This window comes from Bufo gargarizans, chromosome 4 (genome assembly GCF_014858855.1).
Source record: "Bufo gargarizans isolate SCDJY-AF-19 chromosome 4, ASM1485885v1, whole genome shotgun sequence".
NCBI lineage: Eukaryota > Metazoa > Chordata > Amphibia > Anura > Bufonidae > Bufo > Bufo gargarizans.
This window is the reverse complement of record NC_058083.1, coordinates 233,450,705-233,474,488: the sequence shown is the minus strand read 5'-3', so window position 1 is coordinate 233,474,488 and position 23,784 is coordinate 233,450,705. Positions and strand designations below refer to the sequence as shown.

Sequence of the window (23,784 nt, the reverse complement as noted above, 5' to 3'; positions counted from 1 at the left end):
CATTACATGGGCCAACAATAATTATCAGGTACACTCGTTCATCGGGTGAAATCATTGTTGATTTGCACACCAAATCACTCTTTTTGGGCAGCAGATTCTTCTGGGTAAACATGGATCTGCTGCCCAGAAGCAGTGAATATTTATGGGAACAAGCAATAATAGAAGATATGATTGTTGTTTTAAATGCATCTCTCTATTTCAAATTACATTGTTTATATGGGGATTCAACTTATATTATACATACATATATATACTTGCACAATACTTACACATCCAGATTTTTTCTCAGATTTCAGCTTTGGAGATCTTGATACAGAGTTAGAAGACTCATGATAGAAGAAATAAAGACTCAGCATTATTCTTTTTGTATTGCAAAAATAATTAAAATTATATATATATACTAGCAGTCTTAACATTAACACTGCAATCCAAGTCTTGTTTTAGAAAATAACCAGTCTCATAACACTCATATAGCCTTATCTGGAGCCAGTGGGGGATGTGCAGGCTGCAGGAGGAGAGGGGAGACACAGATCCTCCTAAAAGCCTCTTTATACTGCTTAATTGAGCAGACTATAGTCGGGACAGATGTATTAGTTCCTGACAGCTGCCTCTTTGTCAGCAAAATAGATCTCTGCATTTACATGCAGCAATCGCCTCCACAGTATTGGGAGGAATGATCATTAGTGTTGAGCAAGCATGCTCGGCCGAACACCAGTTTAGCTCGAGCATCGCGATGCTCGGCAAATCGCAGTGTTTGGCCGAATACCTCATGTGCTCGAGTCATTGTATTTAAATCCAATTTAGCCTCTATTTCTTAAAAGTTTCTGCCGGGATTTGAACTCACAACCTTTTACATTAGAGGCAAGGACTTTAACCACTCAGCTATAAAGCTGAATGAGAAACTGTGTCAGAAAAACCTCGTAGTAGTTTGTCATGTAGTAAGTATTCCTATAAAGCAGAAGTATCATTTCATATTTCACTGCAGGTTAACATGTAACTGTATAGCTTAGTGGTTAAGGTTCTTGGCTCTGATGTAGAAGGTTGAGAGTTCAAATCATGGCAGAAACTGTTCAGAAACAGAGGCTAAAATTTAATTTAAACATATATATATATATATATATATATATATATATATAATGCGTATGAGAAGAGAGATACACGGCGGCACTGTCTCCACTGATACAGCCTTGTAACGGACCGTGAATGTGGTGAGATTACTCCGCTGCGTGGTGCTCAGCGGTACAGACGTTTAGACTGTAATGCGCGATGAGAGGAGAGCAGATAAAAGAGTCTTCTAAGGAAGCCTCAATAAAGAGCAAGAATTAATCTACTCCGGTGAGTGCCGCAACTCTTTTATCTGCTCTCCTCTCATCATATATATATATATACTTGAGAAAAATGGCGGCACCAGCAGATAAGGAAAATATGGGTGCACGTTCTTAAAGGGAACCTGTCACCGGGATTTTATGTATAGAGCTGAGGACATGGGTTGCTAGATGGCCGCTAGCACATCTGCAATACCCTAGTCCCCATAGCTCTGTGTGCTTTTATTGTGTAAAAAAAAACAATTTGATACATATGCAAATTAACCTGAGATGAGTCCTGTATGTGAGATGAGTCCTGTATGTGAGATGAGTCAGGCACAGGACTCATCTCAGGGTAATTTGCATATGTATCAAATCGGTACTTTTACACAATAAAAGCACACAGAGCTATGGGGACTGGGTATTGAGGATGTGCTAGCGGCCATCTAGCAACCCATGTCCTCAGATCTATGCACAAAATCCCGGTGACAGGTTCCCTTTAAGGAAATAGACTTCTTACCCCAATAATAGTACAGAAAATGAACTACACTCCTTTAGATGGTAAAAAGAAAAAACTCCATTATTCACCTGTGTGGTGCAACGTTTCGGCTCAACACTAGAGCCTTTTTCAAGCCTTGAAAAAGGCTCTAGTGCTGAGCCGAAACGTTGCACCACACGGGTGAATAAAGAAGTTATTTTTTTACCATCTAAAGGAGTGCTGTTCATTTTCTGGACTATATATATATATATATATATATATATATATATATATATATATACACCTTTTTAGCCATGATATATTTACATATATTATAATATATGTAAATATATTATGGCTAAAAACATCAGTAGTAGTTTCCCACATATTATGCATTCATATACAGTTGCAAGAAAAAGTATGTGAACCCTTTGGAATGATATGGATTTCTGCACAAATTGGTCATAAAATGTGATCTGATCTTCATCTAAGTCACAACAATAGACAATCACAGTCTGCTTAAACTAATAACACACAAAGAATGAAATGTTACCATGTTTTTATTGAACACACCATGTAAACATTCACAGTGCAGGTGGAAAAAGTATGTGAACCCCTAGACTAATGACATCTCCAAGAGCTAATTGGAGTGAGGTGTCAGCCAACTGGAGTCCAATCAATGAGATGAGATTGGAGGGGTTGGTTACAGCTGCCCTACCCTATAAAAAACACACACCAGTTCTGGGTTTGCTTTTCACGAGAAGCATTGCCCGAGGTGAATGATTCCTCTCACAAAAGAGCTCTCAGAAGACCTACGATTAAGAATTGTTGACTTGCATAAAGCTGGAAAGGGTTATAAAAGTACTCATTGCATGCAAACGTACAGAATTTGTAGATAGATCTGGATGCGGATCCGTCTTAAAAATGCATTGCAAGAACGGATCTGTCTCTCCAGATGTCATCCGGAGACACTGATCCGTTATATATTTTATTCAAATTTTTACCGGTCTGCGCATGCGCAGACAGGAAGGATGGATCCAGCATTGTGGTATTTTTAATGCTGGATCTGGCACTAATGCGTTTCAATGTAAATTAATGCCGGATCCGGCATTCTGTCAACTGATCCGGAATTTTGGATGGAGATAATACCGCAGCATGCTGCAGTATTTCCTCCATCCAAAACTCCATTCAGTGACTGAACTGAAGACATCCTGATGCATACTGAACAGATTGCTTTCCATTCAGAATGCATTGGGGTGAAACTGATCAGTTCTTTTCCGGTATTGAGCCGCTATGACGGAACTCCATGCTGGAAAAGAAAAACTCTAGTGTAAAAAGTACCCTTAATGCTGTATGGGGACCTGTCTCTGTACAGCATTAAAATGTAGTGCCTCCATGGAGGCAAAATTCGTTTCACCCAGAGTCGCGCAAGACTTTGGTGAATGAATTCATTAATTTCTACATTTTTAAAAACATTTCAAATTAACAATCCAAAGTCAGGTTTGGTACTGGTACAATACCAAACCCGACTTAAGATTCCGAATTGGAAATGTTTTTAAAGATGTAGTACTGAATACTGAATTCATTCACCAAAGTCTTGCACGACTTTGGGTGAAACTAATTTTGCCTCAACGGAGCAAATACATTTTAATATACAGCATTAAAACAAAGTGTTTGAATGAATCTACTTTGGTTCTATGCTCTGAAGCTTGATTCGCTGAAGCCTAGTATTAACCCTTATACAATCACCTGCTAAATAACCACACTTAGGTCGAATGGGAGGCGTGCTGATACCAAAATTGCAATAAGGTTGGGTTCACATCACGTTTTTCCCGTCCGTTTAACGTATACAAAAAATGTATACGTGAAACGGACGCCTTATACTGATGCCATAAAGTGGCACCCGTTCACCATAGAGTCCCACTGTAAAAAAAAAAGGATACTTTTTTTTTTTACCGGACTGTGCGAGATACAAGAACCTGGTGTGCTGCATTTTTGTTTCCTTTTTTTTCCTAACGTCTATGTCAAACGGAGGCATAAAACGTGATGTGTCAGACTGAAATTTCGACAATACACCAACTTTCAGAAAATGAATGAGCATGGAGGGGGTAGTATGCTTTTATATTTAGTACTCTAAGCTTTGTATATGTCAAAACTAAAACTTGTCCTGGCTACCAGATGCGTGAAGTGTCCAAACACCCCTGGCAGCAAAAGGGTTAAACCTATTATAGGTTGCATCATGTCTTAACCTTGTCTAGTGCATAATATCTTAATAGATTCAAAAAAGTTACTTTACATAGAAAACCGAAATGTCTTAGGCTACTTTCACACTGGCGTCTTGGCTTTCAGTATGTGAGATCCGTTCAGGGCTCTTACAGGCGGTCCAAAACGGATCAGTTTTGCCCTAATGCATTCTGAATGGAAAAGGATCCGCTCAGAATGCATCAGTTTGCCTCCGTTCCGTTTCCATTCCGCTCTGGAGGCGGACACCAAAACGCTGAACGGATGCAGACGGTTGTATTATCCGAACGGATCCGCACCAAACGCGAGTGTGAAAGTAGCCTTAGTTTGCTTTCCTTGCACAGAGGCCCCATTAGCTGCAACAAGGTCATCAAGAAGAATACATTGGCAAGAAGATGCGCATATTGTAGGAAACTGTGTAACTGCCTTGTCCATGCAGGTTTCCTTGTACCAGGGAGAACTAAATGCTAAGCATGAAAGGCTCTGAAATCTGATTGATGTTGGTACCTTACATGTAACAATTATCGCTAGAAATTGTAAGATCGATCCTTTAATGATACTAGTTACATCTATGCGCAGATGGAAGAGCAAATGACATGAAATATGAAATGTAGCTTTTTCTTTTTTGTTGTTTTTACCGTGGGAAATGGGTCATGTAGCACCTCATCAATGACAGCACAAATTTCTTCGGTCTGTTGCCTAAGCAACGCAGGGGAGCACATCTAAGAAAAAAGTACAAAGCAGCCTGTCATATAGGACAGCATTTAGCAGAAAAAGTAATTAGAGGCTATTAATGTACCTCAGTATGTGCATCTGTTCTGTCTTCAGCTTCACTATTTCTTCTATTTATTTGAGGGTCATCAATTGCCTTAATAAAACAATCTTCCATTAATGTGGTTATATTATAATAGTAAAGGCATAAATGTCAACAAGACAAGACACCATCAATACATTCAAGAAGCATAACACATAATCACTAGTATATGTAATTCTCTGTAATGTCACCCATAGACCGCTATGGGGCCATAAGCTACCAGCACTTCCCGGGTTGGTTTCTCACAGATGTAGTGAGAATCTGCTTGCTGTATTATAAAAGTATTTACTGCTAGAAACATTCAGTTAAAGAATACCTGTCACCACTCCTGACACGTCTGTTTTAATAGCTTCATGTGTTCCCCATATAATAACAATTCTGGAACATCTGTTCTTATGCCTGTATGTTGTGCCATTCCTTTATTATTTCTATTAGAAGTTATGAATGAATTGCTATTAGCCTTCAGTAAGGGTACAGAGGGGAGGTACCAGTTGGGGGGTGTGTACCTGCACAGACTGAAAATGGTAGCACCGATTGGATAGAGTCAGACTGTGCAGGTACACCTGCAATGGGAGCCTCCCACTTGGGCCTTCTATATAAAAATGCATCTAAGATGTAGGAATGCCGAGTGGTATAGTGCAGCCTAAAATGTCCCTTTATGTGTGTCACGGTGCCCCTACCTGGATACGGCTGGACCCCTGGCTTTGGCTCCAAAACAATAAATAGGGGGAATAATTGAGTGTTTTGAAAGAAAGATTGAGTCCAGAACAGCAGCTTTACTTTCCATAAATGTTCATCAGAAACAAGCTTTGTCCCAGCAGGCTTTAGCATTAAAACTGGCAGGCAAACTCGATCCTGCTACATCTGTTTCTCTCTGGCTTTGCTGTATTGACAGGCTGGCTGTAACACTTTGCTTCTCTTGTGTGGTCTGTCTCTAGATTAGGCCAGGGAACTTTCTTCCTTGCTCCTGAGGCTCTAATCCAGTGATGGCTAACCTTGGAACTCCAGCTACGGTGAAACTATGACTCCCAGCATGCTCCATTTATTTCTACAGAGTTCTGAGAGCAGCCAAACAAGGGAAGGTCCCACTCTATCTAAGATAGCTCTGCCATATTTCTTGCCACCTGCTGGTGAACCAAACACATTACATGAACAGTTACATAACATTAGAAATGCACAGTGTGGAGGACCTGGAATAAAATGCACAAGATGACATGAGGTTAGAACATTAGAGATAGTATCAGGGTGTAGGAGTGGTAACACCACTCTGGGGTGTACCCCCCCCCCCCCTCAAACTGGTTACCTTCACTCTGTACCCTTACTGAAGGCTAATAGCAATTCACTCATAACTTCTAGTGCAAATAATAAAGGAATGGCACAACATACAGACATAAGAATAGATGTTCCAGAATTGTTAGTACGTGGAAAATACATGTAGCTATTAAAATAGGCAGGTCAGGAGTGGTGACAGGTCCTCTTTAACCACCTCCCGACCGCCGTACGCGTATATGCGTCCGGGAGGTGGTTGCTTTACTCCTCCTGGACGCATATACGCGTCTTCTCGCGAGACGCGAGATTTCCTGTGAACGCGCGCGGCTCACAGGAACAGAAGGTAAGCGAGTGGATCTCCAGCCTGCCAGCGGCGATCGCTCGCTGGCAGGCTGGAGATCCGAATTTTTTAACCCCTAACAGGTATATTAGACGCTGTTTTCATAACAGCGTCTAATATACCTCCTACCTGGTCCTCTGGTGGTCCCTTTTGTTAGGATCGACCACCAGAGGACTCAGGTAGGTCAGTACAGTCCCACCAAACACCACACTACACTACACTACACCCCCCCCCCGTCACTTATTAACCCCTTATAAACCCCTGATCACCCCATATAAACTCCCTGATCACCCCCCTGTCATTGATCACCGCCCTGTCATTGATCACCCCCCTGTCAGGCTCCGTTCAGACGTCCGCATGATTTTTACGGATCCGATCCATGTATCCATGGATCCGTAAAAATCATGCGGACGTCTGAATGGAGCCTTACAGGGGGGTGATCAATGACAGGCGGGTGATCACCCATATACACTCCCTGATCACCCCCTGTCATTGATCACCGCCCTGTCAGGCTCCATTCAGACGTCCGCATGATTTTTACGGATCCGATCCATGTATCCATGGATCCGTAAAAATCATGCGGACGTCTGAATGGAGCCTTACAGGGGGGTGATCAATGACAGGCGGGTGATCACCCATATACACTCCCTGATCACCCCCTGTTATTGATCACCGCCCTGTCAGGCTCCATTCAGACGTCCGGATGACTTTTACGGATCCGATCCATGTATCCATGGATCCGTAAAAATCATGCGGATGTCTGAATGGAGCCTTACAGGGGGGGGTGATCAGTGACAGGGGGGTGATCACCCTGATTACCCTGATCACCCGCCTGTCATTGATAACCCCCCTGTCAGGCTCCATTCAGACGTCCGGATGACTTTTACGGATCCGATCCATGTATCCATGGATCCGTAAAAATCATGCGGATGTCTGAATGGAGCCTTACAGGGGGGGGTGATCAGTGACAGGGGGGTGATCACCCTGATTACCCTGATCACCCCCTGTCATTGATAACCCCCCTGTAAGGCTCCATTCAGACGTCCGCATGCGTTCTGTGGATCCGATCCATGTATCCATGGATCCGTAAAAAATCATGCGGATGTCTGAATGGAGCCTTACAGGGGGGGTGATCAGTGACAGGGGGGTGATCACCCTGATTACCCTGATCACCCCCTGTCATTGATAACCCCCCTGTAAGGCTCCATTCAGACGTCCGCATGCGTTCTGTGGATCCGATCCATGTATCCATGGATCCGTAAAAAATCATGCGGATGTCTGAATGGAGCCTTACAGGGGGGGTGATCAGTGACAGGGGGGTGATCACCCTGATTACCCTGATCACCCCCTGTCATTGATAACCCCCCTGTAAGGCTCCATTCAGACGTCCGCATGCGTTCTGTGGATCCGATCCATGTATCCATGGATCCGTAAAAAATCATGCGGATGTCTGAATGGAGCCTTACAGGGGGGGTGATCAGTGACAGGGGGGTGATCACCCTGATTACCCTGATCACCCCCTGTCATTGATAACCCCCCTGTAAGGCTCCATTCAGACGTCCGCATGCGTTCTGTGGATCCGATCCATGTATCCATGGATCCATAAAAAATCATGCGGATGTCTGAATGGAGCCTTACAGGGGGGGTGATCAGTGACAGGGGGGTGATCACCCTGATTACCCTGATCACCCCCTGTCATTGATAACCCCCCTGTAAGGCTCCATTCAGACGTCCGCATGCGTTCTGTGGATCCGATCCATGTATCCATGGATCCGTAAAAAATCATGCGGATGTCTGAATGGAGCCTTACAGGGGGGGTGATCAGTGACAGGGGGGTGATCACCCTGATTACCCTGATCACCCCCTGTCATTGATAACCCCCCTGTAAGGCTCCATTCAGACGTCCGCATGCGTTCTGTGGATCCGATCCATGTATCCATGGATCCGTAAAAAATCATGCGGACGTCTGAATGGAGCCTTACAGGGGGGGTGATCAATGACAGGGGGGTGATCAGGGAGTCTATATGGGTGATCACCCCCCTGTCATTGATCACCCCCCTGTCATTGATCACTCCCCCCCTGGTAAGGCTCCATTCAGCCATTTTTTTTGGCACAAGTTAGCGGACATTTTTTGTTTGTTTTTGTTTTTTCTTACAAAGTCTCATATTCCACTAACTTGTGTCAAAAAATAAAATCTCACATGGACGCACCATACCCCTCACGGAATCCAAATGCGTAAACATTTTTAGACATTTATATTCCAGACTTCTCACGCTTTAGGGCCCCTAAAAAGCCAGGGCAGTATAAATACCCCACATGTGACCCCATTTCGGAAAGAAGACACCCCAAGGTATTCCGTGAGGGGCATATTGAGTCCATGAAAGATTGAAATTTTTGTCCTAAGTTAGCGGAAAGTGAGACTTTGTGAGAAAAAAAAAACAAAAAAAATCAATATCCGCTAACTTATGCAAAAAAAATAAAAAATTCTAGGAACTCGCCAGGCCCCTCATTGAATACCTTGGGGTGTCTTCTTTCCAAAGTGGGGTCACATGTGGGGTATTTATACTGCCCTGGCTTTTTAGGGGCCCGAAAGTGTGAGAAGAAGTCTGGGATCCAAATGTCTAAAAATGCCCTCCTAAAAGGAATTTGGGCCCCTTTGCGCATCTAGGCTGCAAAAAAGTGTCACACATCTGGTATCGCCGTACTCAGGAGAAGTTGGGGAATGTGTTTTGGGGTGTCATTTTACATATACCCATGCTGGGTGAGAAAAATATCTTGGTCAAATGCCAACTTTGTATAAAAAAATGGGAAAAGTTGTCTTTTGCCAAGATATTTCTCTCACCCAGCATGGGTATATGTAAAATGACCCCCCAAAACACATTGCCAAACTTCTCCTGAGTACGGCGATACCAGATGTGTGACACTTTTTTGCAGCCAAGGTGGGCAAAGGGGCACCTTTCGGATTTCGCAGGCCATTTTTTACACATTTTGATTTCAAGGTACTTCTTACACATTTGGGCCCCTAAATTGCCAGGGCAGTATAACTACGCCACAAGTGACCCCATTTTGGAAAGAAGACACCCCAAGTTATTCCGTGGGGGGCACGGCGAGTTCCTAGAATTTTTTATTTTTTGTCACAATTTAGCGGAAAATGATGATTTTTCTTTTTTTTTCTTTTTTCCTTACAAAGTCTCATATTCCACTAACTTGCGACAAAAAATAAAAAATTCTAGGAACTCGCCATGCCCCTCACGGAATACCTTGGGGTGTCTTCTTTCCAAAATGGGGTCACTTGTGGGGTAGTTATACTGCCCTGGCAATTTAGGGGCCCATATGTGTGAGAAGTACTTTGCAATCAAAATCTGTAAAAAATGACCGGTGAAATCCGAAAGGTGCACTTTGGAATATGTGCCCCTTTGCCCACCTTGGCAGCAAAAAAGTGTGACACATCTGGTATCGCCGTACTCCGGAGAAGTTGGGGAATGTGTTTTGGGGTGTCATTTTACATATACCCATGCTGGGTGAGAAAAATATCTTGGTCAAATGCCAACTTTGTATAAAAAAATTGGAAAAGTTGTCTTTTGCCAAGATATTTCTCTCACCCAGCATGGGTATATGTAAAATGACACCCCAAAACACATTCCCCAACTTCTCCTGAGTACGGCGATACCAGATGTGTGACACTTTTTTGATGCCAAGGTGGGCAAAGGGGCACATATTCCAAAGTGCACCTTTCGGATTTCACCGGTCATTTTTTACAGATTTTGATTGCAAAGTACTTCTCACACATATGGGCCCCTAAATTGCCAGGGCAGTATAACTACCCCACAAGTGACCCCATTTTGGAAAGAAGACACCCCAAGGTATTCTGTGAGGGGCATGGTGAGTTCCTAGAATTTTTTATTTTTTGTCGCAAGTTAGTGGAATATGAGACTTTGTAAGAAAAAAAATAAAAAATAAAAATCATCATCATTTTCCGCTAACTTGTGACAAAAAATAAAAAGTTCTATGAACTCACTATGCCCATCAGCGAATACCTTAGGGTGTCTACTTTCCGAAATGGGTCATTTGTGGGGTTTTTCTACTGTTTGGGCATTGTAGAACCTCAGGAAACATGACAGGTGCTCAGAAAATCAGAGCCGTTTCAAAAAGCGGAAATTCACATTTTTGTACCATAGTTTGTAAATGCTATAACTTTTACCCAAACCATTTTTTTTTTGCCCAAACATTTTTTTATATCAAAGACATGTAGAACTATAAATTTAGCGAAAAATTTATATATGGATGTCTTTTTTTTTGCAAAATTTCACAGCTGAAAGTGAAAAATGTCATTTTTTTGCAAAAAAATCGTTACATTTTGATTAATAACAAAAAAAGTAAAAATGTCAGCAGCAATAAAATACCACCAAATGAAAGCTCCATTAGTGAGAAGAAAAGGAGGTAAAATTCATTTGGGTGGTAAGTTGCATGACCGAGCGATAAACGGTGAAAGGAGTGTAGTGCCGAAGTGTAAAAAGTGGCCTGGTCATGAAGGGGGTTTCACCTAGCGGGGCTGAAGTGGTTAAAGGGGATTTCCCATGAAAAATATTCTACAGTTTTCAAACTACTGAGTTTTTCAATAAAATGTGTCTGTATAGTGCCACCTGCTCTTTGTTCATTTTTTATTTCTTTGACCTGCTCACTGAGGAGGCCGCACATGCTCAATTTCATCCTTCAACTGCCTCCTGAGTTGTGATAGGGAGAGCTGAGACACGCCCCTGAGCTGCAGAAGAAAAGACACTCCCCTGAGCTGTCAGCTTCATATAAATCTAGCAGAGCAATGAATGGGGAGATCTCTGGATCCATGTGAGGTACAGGGCTGGTTCTAGCTTTGTTAGAAAGAGATTGTCATATACTATATGTTTTCTACATTAGTTATTGGATAACCCCTTTAAGTCTAGCAATGTATTGAATATCTCACAGAGCAGCCATGATACGGTCAGTCTGCGAACGGGCTGCGGGCAAGAACCGCACTGCAAATTAACAATAGCTGCCTTTAATTTAACTAATGAAGAATTCACTGTATAGTCATTTTTCATTGTTAATGGCCATGTGGCACCTTTAATACTGAGTGGCCATTAACAACAAAGACTGGCTATACAGTGCTGTCTTCATTAGTTTAATGAAAGGAAGCTGCAAGTTAATTGGCTGTGCAGTTCTTGACCGCAGCAAGGTCTTGACCCGACTGGATCACCGGCAATCCGTGTGGCCATAACCAAAGACACTACATGGCAGCATATAGAGACCCTCTTTAGTACAGAACTATGGTGCACTAAATACACTACCATGCAGCTGAATGAACCCTAAGGCCACCTGCGCACATTACGGAATACGTGCAATTTTTCAGTGCGGATTCCGGTGCATAAAAACATCAGTCTATTACAGTACCAGCAAAGTGTATGAGATTACACTAATCTCATGCACACTTTGCAGATTTTTTTTCCATGCGGAAATCGACCCGCATCGCAGATTTCAAAATCTGCAGCACATCAATTATGTTTATGCTTTAGGCTACATGCACACGGCCGTATGTGTTTTGCGGTCCGCAAATGGTGGATCTGCAAAAAAAAAAAAAAAACAGATGATGTTCCGCATGGCATAGGTTTTTTTTGTGGATCCATTTTTTTTGTGGATCCATTGTAATAATGCCTATCCTTGTCTGCAAACTAGAAAAAAATAGGACATGCACTATTTTTTCTGCGGGGGAACGGACATACTGATGCGGACAGCACACGGTGTGCTGTTTGCGTTTTTTGCAGACCCATTGAAATAAATGGGTCCACATCCTATCCGGAAAAAAAAACGGAATGGACACGGAAACAAACAACGTTCGTGTGCATGTAGCCTTAAGCTGCGGATTTCACCCTTTTCCAATGAAGGATGAGATATGCTGCAAAACTGCATCAAATCTGCGCCAAACATCGCTGTTAGACATTGCAGATTTTGGTGCAGATATGCTGCAGAATAAATTTGTGCAGATCTTATGTGCATTAACCCGCATCGTGCAGGTGTCCAAAGATTTCTATTACACAGGCCAAGGATCAGGACAATTCGAGACAAAGTTCTTAATAGCTGGTCTGTGTAAAGGTGTCGGTGGCCACTGACCACTGTCTATTTTCATACTGTAGTTTCCTTGTTTGTCTGCACACATACCCGTTTATGCAGGGCGATGTGCAGCCGACAAAGGAGGATTTCTGGCAGATCATGAAAGATGCATTTGCTATTTTGCTTGTTTGCTGGTGATTGCCAACACCTAAGGCTAGGGCTGCACTGCGATTTTGTGTAGCGCAACTGATTCATTTTAACTATTGAACTACAGATGCAGTCAACATGCATGCACTCAGTTGAATGCAATCGTAGACTCCAGCTGTCATTCAATAGTTAAAATTGATCAGTCATGCTACAAAAAGTCATAGTGTAATTTCTGATCAAGCCCTAAGGTTTGGGATATACTGACATTTCTGTAAAATGTTGTACTTTTTCCACATTGTAATCAAAGCATGTATGAACAATTTTCAAGAGATTCTTAACCAATTTTCATACTCAGGAAATAAGTCACTGTTACAAAAAAAAGATACAACCTATAATACGTGATGTGTTAGCCCAAGTAATAAATCATCACCGAACAATTAATATAAATATACGCTTATTAATGTCAAATAGTTAAGGCTGCATGCAGCCTGTTATTGTGGGAGGGGCCAGGTCCCCTTACTTAAACCCCCCCGTACAGCTCACCTTCACCGCGTCCGCCGACCAGCACTTCATGTGAACGTCACTTCCGGTAAGCACGCCACTTCCGGCAAGCACGCGCCCCAGGTAAGTATCACCACGTGGTGGGCTCCGGTCTCCCGCCTGCTGGGCCGTGGCCGACCGCTGGCTCACTCCTCCATTCGCCTTCGGCCGCCGCAGGCTCCCCTCTCCGCCGTCCGGGGGCGCCCGTCCTCTCGCGAGAGGCAGGACGCATGCGCGGCGCCTCGGAACTTGCTCACGGCCGCACGCTGGCCGCCTGGGGGGGGGGGGGGCCGCACAGAGGGGAGCCCAATCCCCCGCCACGCCCGGGCTTCCCACCCGCTGCCCGCCTCCCACACTCCGGCCGGGGCTGCCTCGGCTGGCGGCTGCCATGCCCCCGGTGGGGGCTGAGACATGCGGGCACCCTGTCCTCCCGCCCCGGTGGGGCTGCCGCTGCTGTCTGCTCAGCCGGGGTGCTCAGGCAGCCGCCACCCGCGCTGTCCCGCGGCCACATTTCTGTCACTCATGTTGCCTGGGCCAGGCGCTTTACCCCCCCCACTAGTTAGCCGGGTAGCTTCCTCCCAATCCGTGGCTCCGGCAGCCATGGATCCATGCTGGCCAGCCTGCAGTCGCAGGCAGGCCACGTCCCGCTCCAGGCCCAGCCTGGGACGGCTCTCTGGTCATGACCAACATTTGGGTGGTCTGAGCCCTGGCACGCGGTAAATTGCCCATCACAGGTGGCCAGATGGGCAATTCACGGGCCACACCCCCTCCACGTCCCACATTGCCCCATTCAGGTCGCCGTGCCGGGCCTGGCATGTCCACCCCCAGGCCCGCTCCTGCCAGGCCGCCATACGCCACGGTTTCCGTCACACACATTCAGGTCAGATCAGTGGCGCTCCAGGTCGTTTCACGCCCCGGCCTACCCACGGCCTCCCAGCGGGGCCCCTGGGGGCTCCGGCCTTGTTGCTCCCTATGTTCACATGTGTGTTCCTTTCCCAGGTGCCAGTAGCGTTCGTGGTTCCCGTCGTACCTTATTCCGACTTTCCCGACGTCAGGTTAGGTCCTGCAGGAAATCGCTGTCGGCCGCTCGCGGGAAAACTCATACTTGAGGGTTCAGGTAGGTAATCGGGGGCTGCTTCTGGCGGTTCCTCCTCCCAACATCCCGGGTTGCCTCCCAGGAGGCACACGGGGATGTGTTCTCGCTCTCAACCCGAGACGTTCAGGTGTCTCCTCTGTCCTGCTTAGCCTGAGGCGTTCAGGTGTCTTCTCTTCCCAGGTACCCTGAAGCGTTCAGGTGTTCTTTCTGTCCATCTTGGCCTGAGGCGTTCAGGTGTCTTCTCTCTCCAGGTTCCCTGAAGCGTTCAGGGGTCCTCTCTGTCCATCTTTGCCTGAGGCGTGCAGGTGGCTTCTCTGTGCAGGTACCCTGAAGCATTCATGGGTCTTCTCTGTCCATCTTTCCCCAAGGCGTCCAGGTGTCTTCTCCGTCCAGGTACCCTGAAGCGTTCTGGTATCTTCTCTGTCCTTCCTTGCCTGAGGCGTTCAGGTGTCTTCTCTGTCCAGGTACCCTGAAGCGTTCAGGTGTCTTCTCTGTCCATCCTTGCCTGAGGCGTTCAGGTGTCTTCTCTGTCCAGGTACCCTGAAGCGTTCAGGTGTCTTCTCTGTCCATCCTTGCCTGAGGCGTTCAGGTGTCTTCTCTGTCCAGGCACCCTGAAGCGTTCAGGTGTCTTCTCCGTCCAGGTACCCTCAAGCGTTCTGGTATCTTCTCTGTCCATCCTTGCCTGAGGCGTTCAGGTGTCTTCTCTGTCCAGGCACCCTGAGGCTCAGGTGTCTTCTCTGTCACGGTGTCCACGCGCACCCACGATGGTTCCAGTCTCGCGCGGCTTTTTTTCTCATGTCACTCCCAACTTTCCAGTCCTCAGGTCCAGCCGGTTCTTTCCCGTCCATCCTCTGACGGTAAGACAAGGGTGTTGACCCAACGCTCCCAGGTACGTCATCTTTTACGTTCATCCACGACCTTTTTAGTCGGGGTGCACGTCCCCATGACCTCTCCAGCGGCCGTTTTGTTGTCTCTAATTCCAGGTGTTGCAAGGTCTCTGCTATTGTTGAAGCCATGTCACAGGTCTCTGACGTCGACGACACGTTGTCCCTCCCGGGTACGTCAGTCTCCAGCCAAGGCGGCCCAGTTGCCCTCCGAAGATGGACTGTGCCGAGGCTCGTTGCGGAATTGGCCAAGAGAGGCATCAGACACCCAGCGTCAGCCAGGAAGGCCGAGTTATACCGCCTATTGATGACCGAGCCCAGCGCTCCTGAAAGGGAAGATCCACCTCCAGCCATCCAGCAGTCCCTGGTGCTGTTGCAGGCCTCCTTGGATTCGCTCATCTCGTCCGTTGCCGACATCAGGACCAGGGTGGTGGACTTGGAGTCCAGAACACCGGCGTCTTCCCAGGCGGTGGTCCCCGTCTCCGATCCCCCTCTGTTGCAGCTTCCGGCTCCAGGTACGTCCCCGGCTGCTCCGGTGGTGGCTCCTGCGCACTTGGTACCGGACCACATCAGGAGGGACATCTTGGCGGGCAAGGACGTGAATCTCGCGTCCATCCTGATTGCGTCCCACGATGCCGCAGACAACAAGACTTTTGACTGCGGGGAGGTCTCGGTGGTCCTTCGGGCCAAGGATGGACGTCTCAACCGCAAGCTCTCTGTCGTCGAGTTTGTTTTGGCCTTCGGCCTGTTTAGAGACGTGCTCTGCTCCGCTTTCCCGGCCCGCCGGGAGGAGCTGGACACGTATCTACACAGGGTCACTGGACTTGGGCACAAGTACGGCGGCACGGCTTTTTATGACTACCACCGCTCCTTCTCAGCCAAGGCCGCCACCGCGCTTGCCCAGTTCCAGTTCTCCGTCAACTGGGCCATGCTGGACATGGAGTTGTTCTGCCAGCATTTCGCCGGCCTCCGGGCCCCCGCTTGTTCGACCTGCCAGTCGATTTTCCACTCTACTGAGTGGTGTCCTCAAACGGCCACGGCCCAACCAGACAAGGCTATTCCAGGCCCCTCTGGGGTCCCCCGCAGTCCCTCCACCACCGATAAGTTGGGTAGACCCATTGTCTACCTTGGCAACAGCCAAGTTTGCAATAACTTCAACTTTGGTGCCTGTCTATTTAGCGGTTGCAGGGCCCTGCACATCTGCTCCATCTGCTTCAGGGCTCACCCCAGGTCCACATGTCCCAAGAAGGCTTACAAGCGCCTATGACTAGCCGACTGCGACATCGACCTCCTGGCTCTCCTGTTACGGGACCATCCAGTGCCAGGGTTCGTGGACTTCCTGATCACTGGCCTCTGCTCCGGGTTTGACACAGGGTTGGTGGCACTACCCCATTCCAACTGGGAGTGCGGCAATCTGCAGTCAGCCAGGTCAGATCCCACCGCTGTACAGGAACTCCTGAATTCTGAGGTGAAGAAAGGGTTCCTCCTGGGCCCCTTCAACCAGGTTCCTTTCTCTCGCTGGCGGATCAGTCCCATAGGCATCGTGGCCAAAAAAGATTCGAATAAAAAACGTTTGATTTACGATCTCTCACGCCCCCCATGATTCCGTCATCCCCAGCATCAATTCGCTCATCCCTTCTGAAGAATTTTCCATGACCTATGCGTCCATAGACGAAGCCATTGCCCTCATCCTTAGCGCCGGGAAAGGCGCCTGGTTGTCTAAAACTGACATAGCGGACGCCTTCAAACTGCTGCCCATTGCCCCTCACCTTTGGCAGTTCTATGGCATCAGGTGGGAGGGCAGGTTCTATTTTGCCAACAGGTTGACCTTCGGCTCAAAAAGCAGCCCGTGGTTATTCGACCAATTGGCGCAGGCCCTGCACTGGATCCTGATCCACCACGGCAGCGCCCCAGCGGTCATCCATTACCTGGACGACTTCCTCCTCATAGAACCTTCGCTATGTCGGCCATCAGGGCTGCTCTCCCTCCTGGAGATCTTTGCCGCCCTTTCCATCCCAATTTCGCAGGGGAAGACCGCGGGGCCGGTCACTTCCATCACCTTCCTGGGTATTGTCCTGGACTCAGACAGAATGGAAGCCAGGCTTCCAGAGGCAAAGCTGTCCCAGATACGGGAAGTCGTGGCCAGGGCCATCACCTCTTCCCAGGTGACCAAGGTCGAGCTACAGTCCATCCTGGGTCGGCTGAACTTTGCCTTAAGGGTCATGCCCCAGGGCAGGGCTTTCATTTCCCGGCTGCTCTCGCTCCTTCCCTCAGCCTCCGAACCCAGCAGCATTGTCCACTTGGACAGGGCTGCCATGGCAGACTTGCGCATGTGGGACAGCTTTCTGTTATCTTGGAACGGGGTCAGCCTGTTTGTCCCCTCATGGTCCCAGTCATCTACCAGGGTGTTTGCCGATGCCGCAGCATCCCGGGGTTTCGCGGCCATCTTCGGGTCCCAGTGGCTGGCTGGCCCATGGCCCCCTCAGGTCAGTTCCGACCCTCAGTCCCTCAGCTCATCACCGTTCCTGGAATGTTACCCCATCGTGGCGGCCGCTTCTGTCTGGGGTCACCTCTGGGCGAATTCCAGCGTCATGTTTATATCTGACAGTCAGGACCTTGTGGACATCATCTCCAAAGGCCGAGCTAAGTCGGCCAGGGTCATGTCCCTGTTGCGCACACTGGTCTGGCTGGCCATGACCCATAACTTTCATTTTTCATGTTCCCATATCCCAGGTGCCAGCAACACGGCGGCCGATGCCTTATCGAGGTTCAATTTTCACACCTTCTTTCAGGTATGTCCAGAAGCAGACCGGACCGGGGCCCGGATTCCCGGTTTCAGCGACCTGATGTTGGACTGAGGTCTCTGCTTGCAACCGCCGAGGACCTCAGGCACCGATCCCTTTCGGTCAACACGGCTCGCAACTACGGCACAGGTTGGAACCACTTCCAGGCGTTTTCCAGGGACCATCCCCAACAGGATATGTCCTTCATTGCGTACATCATGGCTTTCATGGCCCATTGCCATGTCAACCTCAAGCTGGCACCCAGCACCATCCGTTTGTACCTGGCCGGGGCGCAGCATTTCTTAGCCCTTCAGAACCCAGAAGTACGCGCAGCGTTCACATCCCAAGCCGTCAAGGCCACGCTCAGAGGCATTGAGAAAAACAGTAAAGACTCCAACCCGTCCCGTCGGCCGGTCTCCGGTGAGCTGTTTAGGCAGCTGTCTGCATCCCTAGATGGCAATCCTTTTGGCCATTTCACTAGTCTGGTCATCAAAGCCGCGATGTACCTAAGCTTCTACGGCTTCCTTCGTCCAGGAGAATTTTCAGTTTCTTCCCTGAAGACGGTCTTCCTGAAAAAGAAGCAGCTATCCTGGAGCCAGGATCATCTGGTATTAAGCCTGCCTTCCACCAAGACGTCCCAAACCGGTCCTCCCGTACTGATCCGTTTCTTCAAGTCCGGGAACGCCTGGTGTCCGGTGGTGGTACTCCAACATCTCCTGGGTTCCACACCATCTCCAGATCCAGAGTCTCCGTTGCTGCCATTCCAAGGGAAACCCCTATCCACGCCACAGTTTGTCTCCCACATCAGATCCCTGGTCGCAGGGTTGGGGGTGGACCCCAAAACCATATCAGGACATTCGTTCCGCATCGGAGCGGCTTCAGCGGCTTCCAAGCACGGGACGCCTCCGCACGTCATCCGTCACATGGGTAGGTGGAGATCTGCCTGTTTTTCTCGGTACATCCCGGATCCGCTGACTGAAACCCGACAGGTATTCCGTTCCTTGGCTTTGTAACCCTGTTCCACACGCATTAAACAGCAGCACTTCTCCTACCTGGTGTCTTTTTGGCCCTCTTTTAGGCAGGCCCACGTCCCGTGGCTCCAGGCACACACCAGCCACTGTCTAGCCCCCTCCCGTCACCTTACTGACCGTGGCCGCGGCCACAAATAGTTAAGGCTGCATGCAGCCTGTTATTGTGGGAGGGGCCAGGTCCCCTTACTTAAACCCCCCCGTACAGCTCACCTTCACCGCGTCCGCCGACCAGCACTTCACCCACCCTTTCCCCCCCTTTTCTTCCACTCTCCCTAGGGTTGGCCCTCTTTTAGGCAGGCCCACGTCCCGTGGCTCCAGGCACACACCAGCCACTGTCTAGCCCCCTCCCGTCACCTTACTGACCGTGGCCGCGGCCACAACATTAAAAATCAATATACATGATGGATACAAGTTATGGTCCATAAAATCCAAGGGGGAACAAATAACAAGTGAGGGGGCAAAAATACCTGGGAAGGGGAGGCAAACCGGCACTGCACAGTATATCAATACATGATTATATAAAGTACTAACATTAGGGCTTCGACGAAGCCTGGTGGCGATACGCGTGGGGTAAGTGAGGGGGCACTGGGAAGGTGGGTAGCTTGGCGTCTGCCTGTTTCATTAACTGTTACTATGTAATGCTGCTACATTTGGGCCATGCACTTGCAGTTTATAATATCATATATGCGGTTTGACCTCAAGATTCTGTTTGCCCTAATGTTAGTACTTTATATAATCATGTATTGATATACTGTGTAGTGCCGGCTTGCCTCCCCTTCCCAGGTATTTTTGCCCCCTCACTTGTTATTTGTTCCCCCTATGATTGTATGGACTATAACTTGTATCCATCATGTATATTGATTTTTAATGTTGACATTAATAAACTTATATTTATATTAATTGTTCGGTGATGATTTATTACTTGGGCTAACACGTCATGTATTATAGGTTGTATATTGCTTTATGTGGCCCTTATTGGTTGTTGTGATAGGTTTTTCCTCATAAAAAAAAAAAAAAAAGAGATCACTAACTCCTAGCTTGACTGTAGGGGTTTTCAACAAATTTAAATCAATTCATACAGATAACTAAGTTAGAAGAGATAATGGATGCACCTCTACAGTTCATCTTATTTACAACTATGGCGAAAGGCAGGGGCGTAGCTATAGGGGGTGCAGAGGTAGCAGTCTCTTCTGGGCTCAGGAGTCTGAAGGGGCCCAAAGACCCTTGTGCGGCATAAGAAGACACTGGTGAGTGAGGGAAGGGGCCCAAGCTGAACTCTTGCACCAGGGCCCATGAGCCTTTAGCTGGGGAAAGCTCATTCTTTTTTACTTTATATATGCCTATTTATGCAAGCTAAACTTACAGACTCAATTCCGAAGTTGCACTTAAACATTGACATTTTGAATCTATTTGAAGACCTTTATAATAAGCAACTGAGTAAAAGTAATATAAAGACAGGAGGGATGACTTTGGTTCAATCTAGGATAAAACGTCGTCTTGTCCTCTGACTTGAATTGCCCATCATTATGTTAAAGTGTCAGTACTTGATTCTACATACTAGTATCTAACTAGATCCATCTAATACTTTTTTCCCAGTTTTATAACTCATGTGAAAATTTGTAGAAATATATATACCGCTATTTCATGCTCATATATTACTGCTACAGAATGCATAAGTAACAGAGACATGATAACTTATTTGTAGCACTCTCACAATAAGAGCTCATGCACAAGGCCGTTGGTAGACTGCAATTTGCGGTCCCCAATGCAAGGGCAAAATCCATGCGGAATCCGCAGAAAAAACCGGACCCATTCAAGTTAATCCGTCCACACCGCAAAAAAATAAAACATGTTCAATTTTTTTGTGGTGCGGAGGCAAAGAGAGAAACCCCACGGTAGCACTTCATAGGGTTCCGTGCCTCCAATATGCACCGGACCTTCCGGATTGCGGATTTATTCAAGTGAATGGGTCTGCATTCGTGATACAGTGCCTGAACGGCCGGGGCTAAGGGCTCATGCACATTAACGTATTTTCTTTCCGTGTCTGCTCCGTTTTTTTTTTGTGGACCGCTTGTGAAACAGTTAATTTCAATGAGTTCGCCAAAAACAACAGAAGCTACTCCGTGTGTATTCTGTTTCCGTATGTTCGTTCCACAAAAAAATAGAACACATCCTATTATTGTCCGCATTACGGACAAGGATTAGTACTGTTCTAATAGGGGCCAGCTGTTCCGTTCCGCAAAATACGGAATGCATATGGACGTCGTCCGTATTTTTGGGGGATTTGTTTTTTGGAGACTGCAAAATACATATGGTCATGTGCATGAGCCCTAATACTGTAAGTTCATAAGTAATGGCTGAGCTGGTGTCTTAAGTTGAGACTATAGTTCGCTAAGGGGTTGAAGGCCCCAGGGCAGTTGTCAAATTTGCCCTTGCTATAATATCCCTATACCAGAATAAAATAAAATACACTGAGCAGCAACAAAGAAGATCTGGATGAGTACTCATTACAAGAAGACGTTTATTTACCTAAAACTATAGAAACTTTTAAAAAATTAAAATAAACACTGGAACAAAATTATGAATCCTTTGGTTTGGGCTTGTCCTGTCTGTAGATAAGGGAAGACCTATTCTTAGGATGTCAGATCAGTGGGGGTCCGACGCTCTGCACTTCCACCAATCATCTGCTTCAGGCAGCAGCTGGAGCCATAAAAGTGTATGGAGCAGAATGCAGATGGCTCCATGCACCTTGTGGTAGCTGTGCCGCGGTACTGTAGCTCAGTACATGTTTAAAGAATCTGCTGCCAGCAAACAGTGATTCTCAATGGGGGCAGATGATCAGAGTAGAAATCATTTTTATATTTCTCCTCTTCTTAACAATAGGCAATTATTGAGAAGAAACATGCATTCCTGATAATTGCCTCGTCAGTTGGCCCATGTAACATACACATATAATCATGTAACTACACATATTTTTACATAATACATTGCAAGGCAAAATAAACATTGGCATGTAGAATGTAAATATTTCAACAAAGTTGTGTTTTCAACTGATCTCACCTGACATCATTTCTTATAGCTCTATTATGCTGTTCCTCTATTCTACCTGCTGGAAGTTTATGAATGAATCACCAAAAGTCTGTAAAAGGTCCAACCTAGTGTTACATCCCTGAATGATTACACCCACTATTGGCAATTTAATTGATTAACTAGTAGGAATCAAAGAGGAATGGCACAACACCTACTCATAACATGTCATGGATGATCTAGAATTGTTATTACATGTGGATTGCAAATAGTTACTAAAACTTTTTGCAATTTTCTTCATTGCTTCAGACAAATCACATGAAAACAGAGCCCAATGCCATTTTACTGTTAGTATAGGTGGAGAAAAACCATGAAGGAGGAAGAGGACGGAGGATCACATGACACTGGGAGGAAGTGAGGGGGAGGGGCCTTTCCCTGATTGGCTCAGCGGCTGAAAGACAGCCTCTTCAGTCAATCTAGGGGGCAGTGAGCAGGGAAATGTTCAGCTTCAGACTAGGACCGAGTGTGTCTGAAATTGCCCGAAATATGTGCCCAAAAACATTTTGCAGCATACTGAGTCATCAGGTATGTCTCTTCTCTCTGTTCTTTTCAGCAAGACAGCGGTTAATTGTCCTTGTTTGCTGAGTGTTCTGTCTTCCATGTAGAGCTTAATTCCTCTTTCTGTTTATGTGCATCTGTGTGTCCTGTCCCTCCGCTATATGTTCTGTCCGTGTGTCCTGTCCCTGTGTCTGCTTCTGATGCTCTGTTCTCTGTCCAGTCCTTGCCAGTCTGTATGTCTGATCTGTGTACGTTGTGTTGTCTGTACTCACCCTGCCTGAGTTCCTGTGTTGATTTGTGTTACCCTGCTTGTTTGATCTCAGTTAAGTTATGTTCATGTTCTGTGTGGTGTTTCTGCTCTTGTTTCAGACTGCCTATTGGGGTGTTCCAGAGTTCTGTGTTTTACTCCTGCTCAGATTGTGCCTGTGTTTTGCATTTTTCCTGATCCTGTCTGTGTTCCTAAGTCCTAGGGTCAGCTGCCAAGTACACTAGGACCATCGTAGGAGGTAACGGACTGGTCAGTAACCCGCAGCAAAGTCCACATCCCAGTGAAAAGGTGAATACCGGGAAAGTATTAGTATAAGGGCTCATTCAGATGGCCGTATGCTGTCCGCAAAAATGTGGATCCGTTTTTTTGCGGATTAGATGCTGTCCCATTCACTTCTATGGGGCCCTTTTCTTCCATTTCACAGCTCAGCAAAAAAATTTAACATGTCCTATACTTGTCAGTGAAAATCAGGACATGGCCCTATTGAAGTCTATGGATCAGCAAAAAAACTAAATGCACTCAGTTTTTTTGTGGACATGCTGAACTGTCTGCAAAAAAACGGAATCGCATTTTTGCGGACAGCATACGGCCGTCTGAATGAGCCCTAACTCTGTAATCAACAACACAGGGCCACAATGTAGCAGGAGTAAGTGTACCTCATTTATTATTTTATTCATGGGTATATAAGAGACAATGGTGGAAGACACTTGATGGTATAATGTGTAACCCATATTCTAGCTCTAGTTAGTTTTGGCGATTCATGCTTTTTATATTTTTTTTTTGTGCAAAAATGTAATTGTTGAACCAGTGATATTACAAGCCTAGCTGAAAGACAATTTGCCATAAACACTGCATTGTTTTATCCGTGTTAGTGGACACATCATTTATAGAGATGAGCGAATTCAATATTTTGAAATTAG

At 46.5% G+C, this 23,784-nt stretch overlaps 1 protein-coding gene across 6 annotated transcripts in view; it reads right to left on the bottom strand.

Annotated features, from left to right (window-relative positions):
- Nucleotides 1-202: 202 nt before the first annotated feature.
- LOC122935654 (muscular LMNA interacting protein) overlaps nucleotides 203-23,784 on the bottom strand; it is a 322,247-nt gene continuing 298,665 nt past the window's right edge. For all 6 annotated transcript variants that reach the window (XM_044291464.1, XM_044291458.1, XM_044291461.1 and 3 more), the window contains 3 exons: nucleotides 4,823-4,891; nucleotides 4,662-4,745; nucleotides 203-326 (listed from right to left, as the gene is read on the bottom strand). In XM_044291464.1, the coding sequence (XP_044147399.1) occupies nucleotides 225-326; nucleotides 4,662-4,745; nucleotides 4,823-4,891 (255 nt within the window). In that variant the 3' untranslated portion in view covers nucleotides 203-224. The remainder of the gene's footprint in view (nucleotides 327-4,661; nucleotides 4,746-4,822; nucleotides 4,892-23,784) is intronic.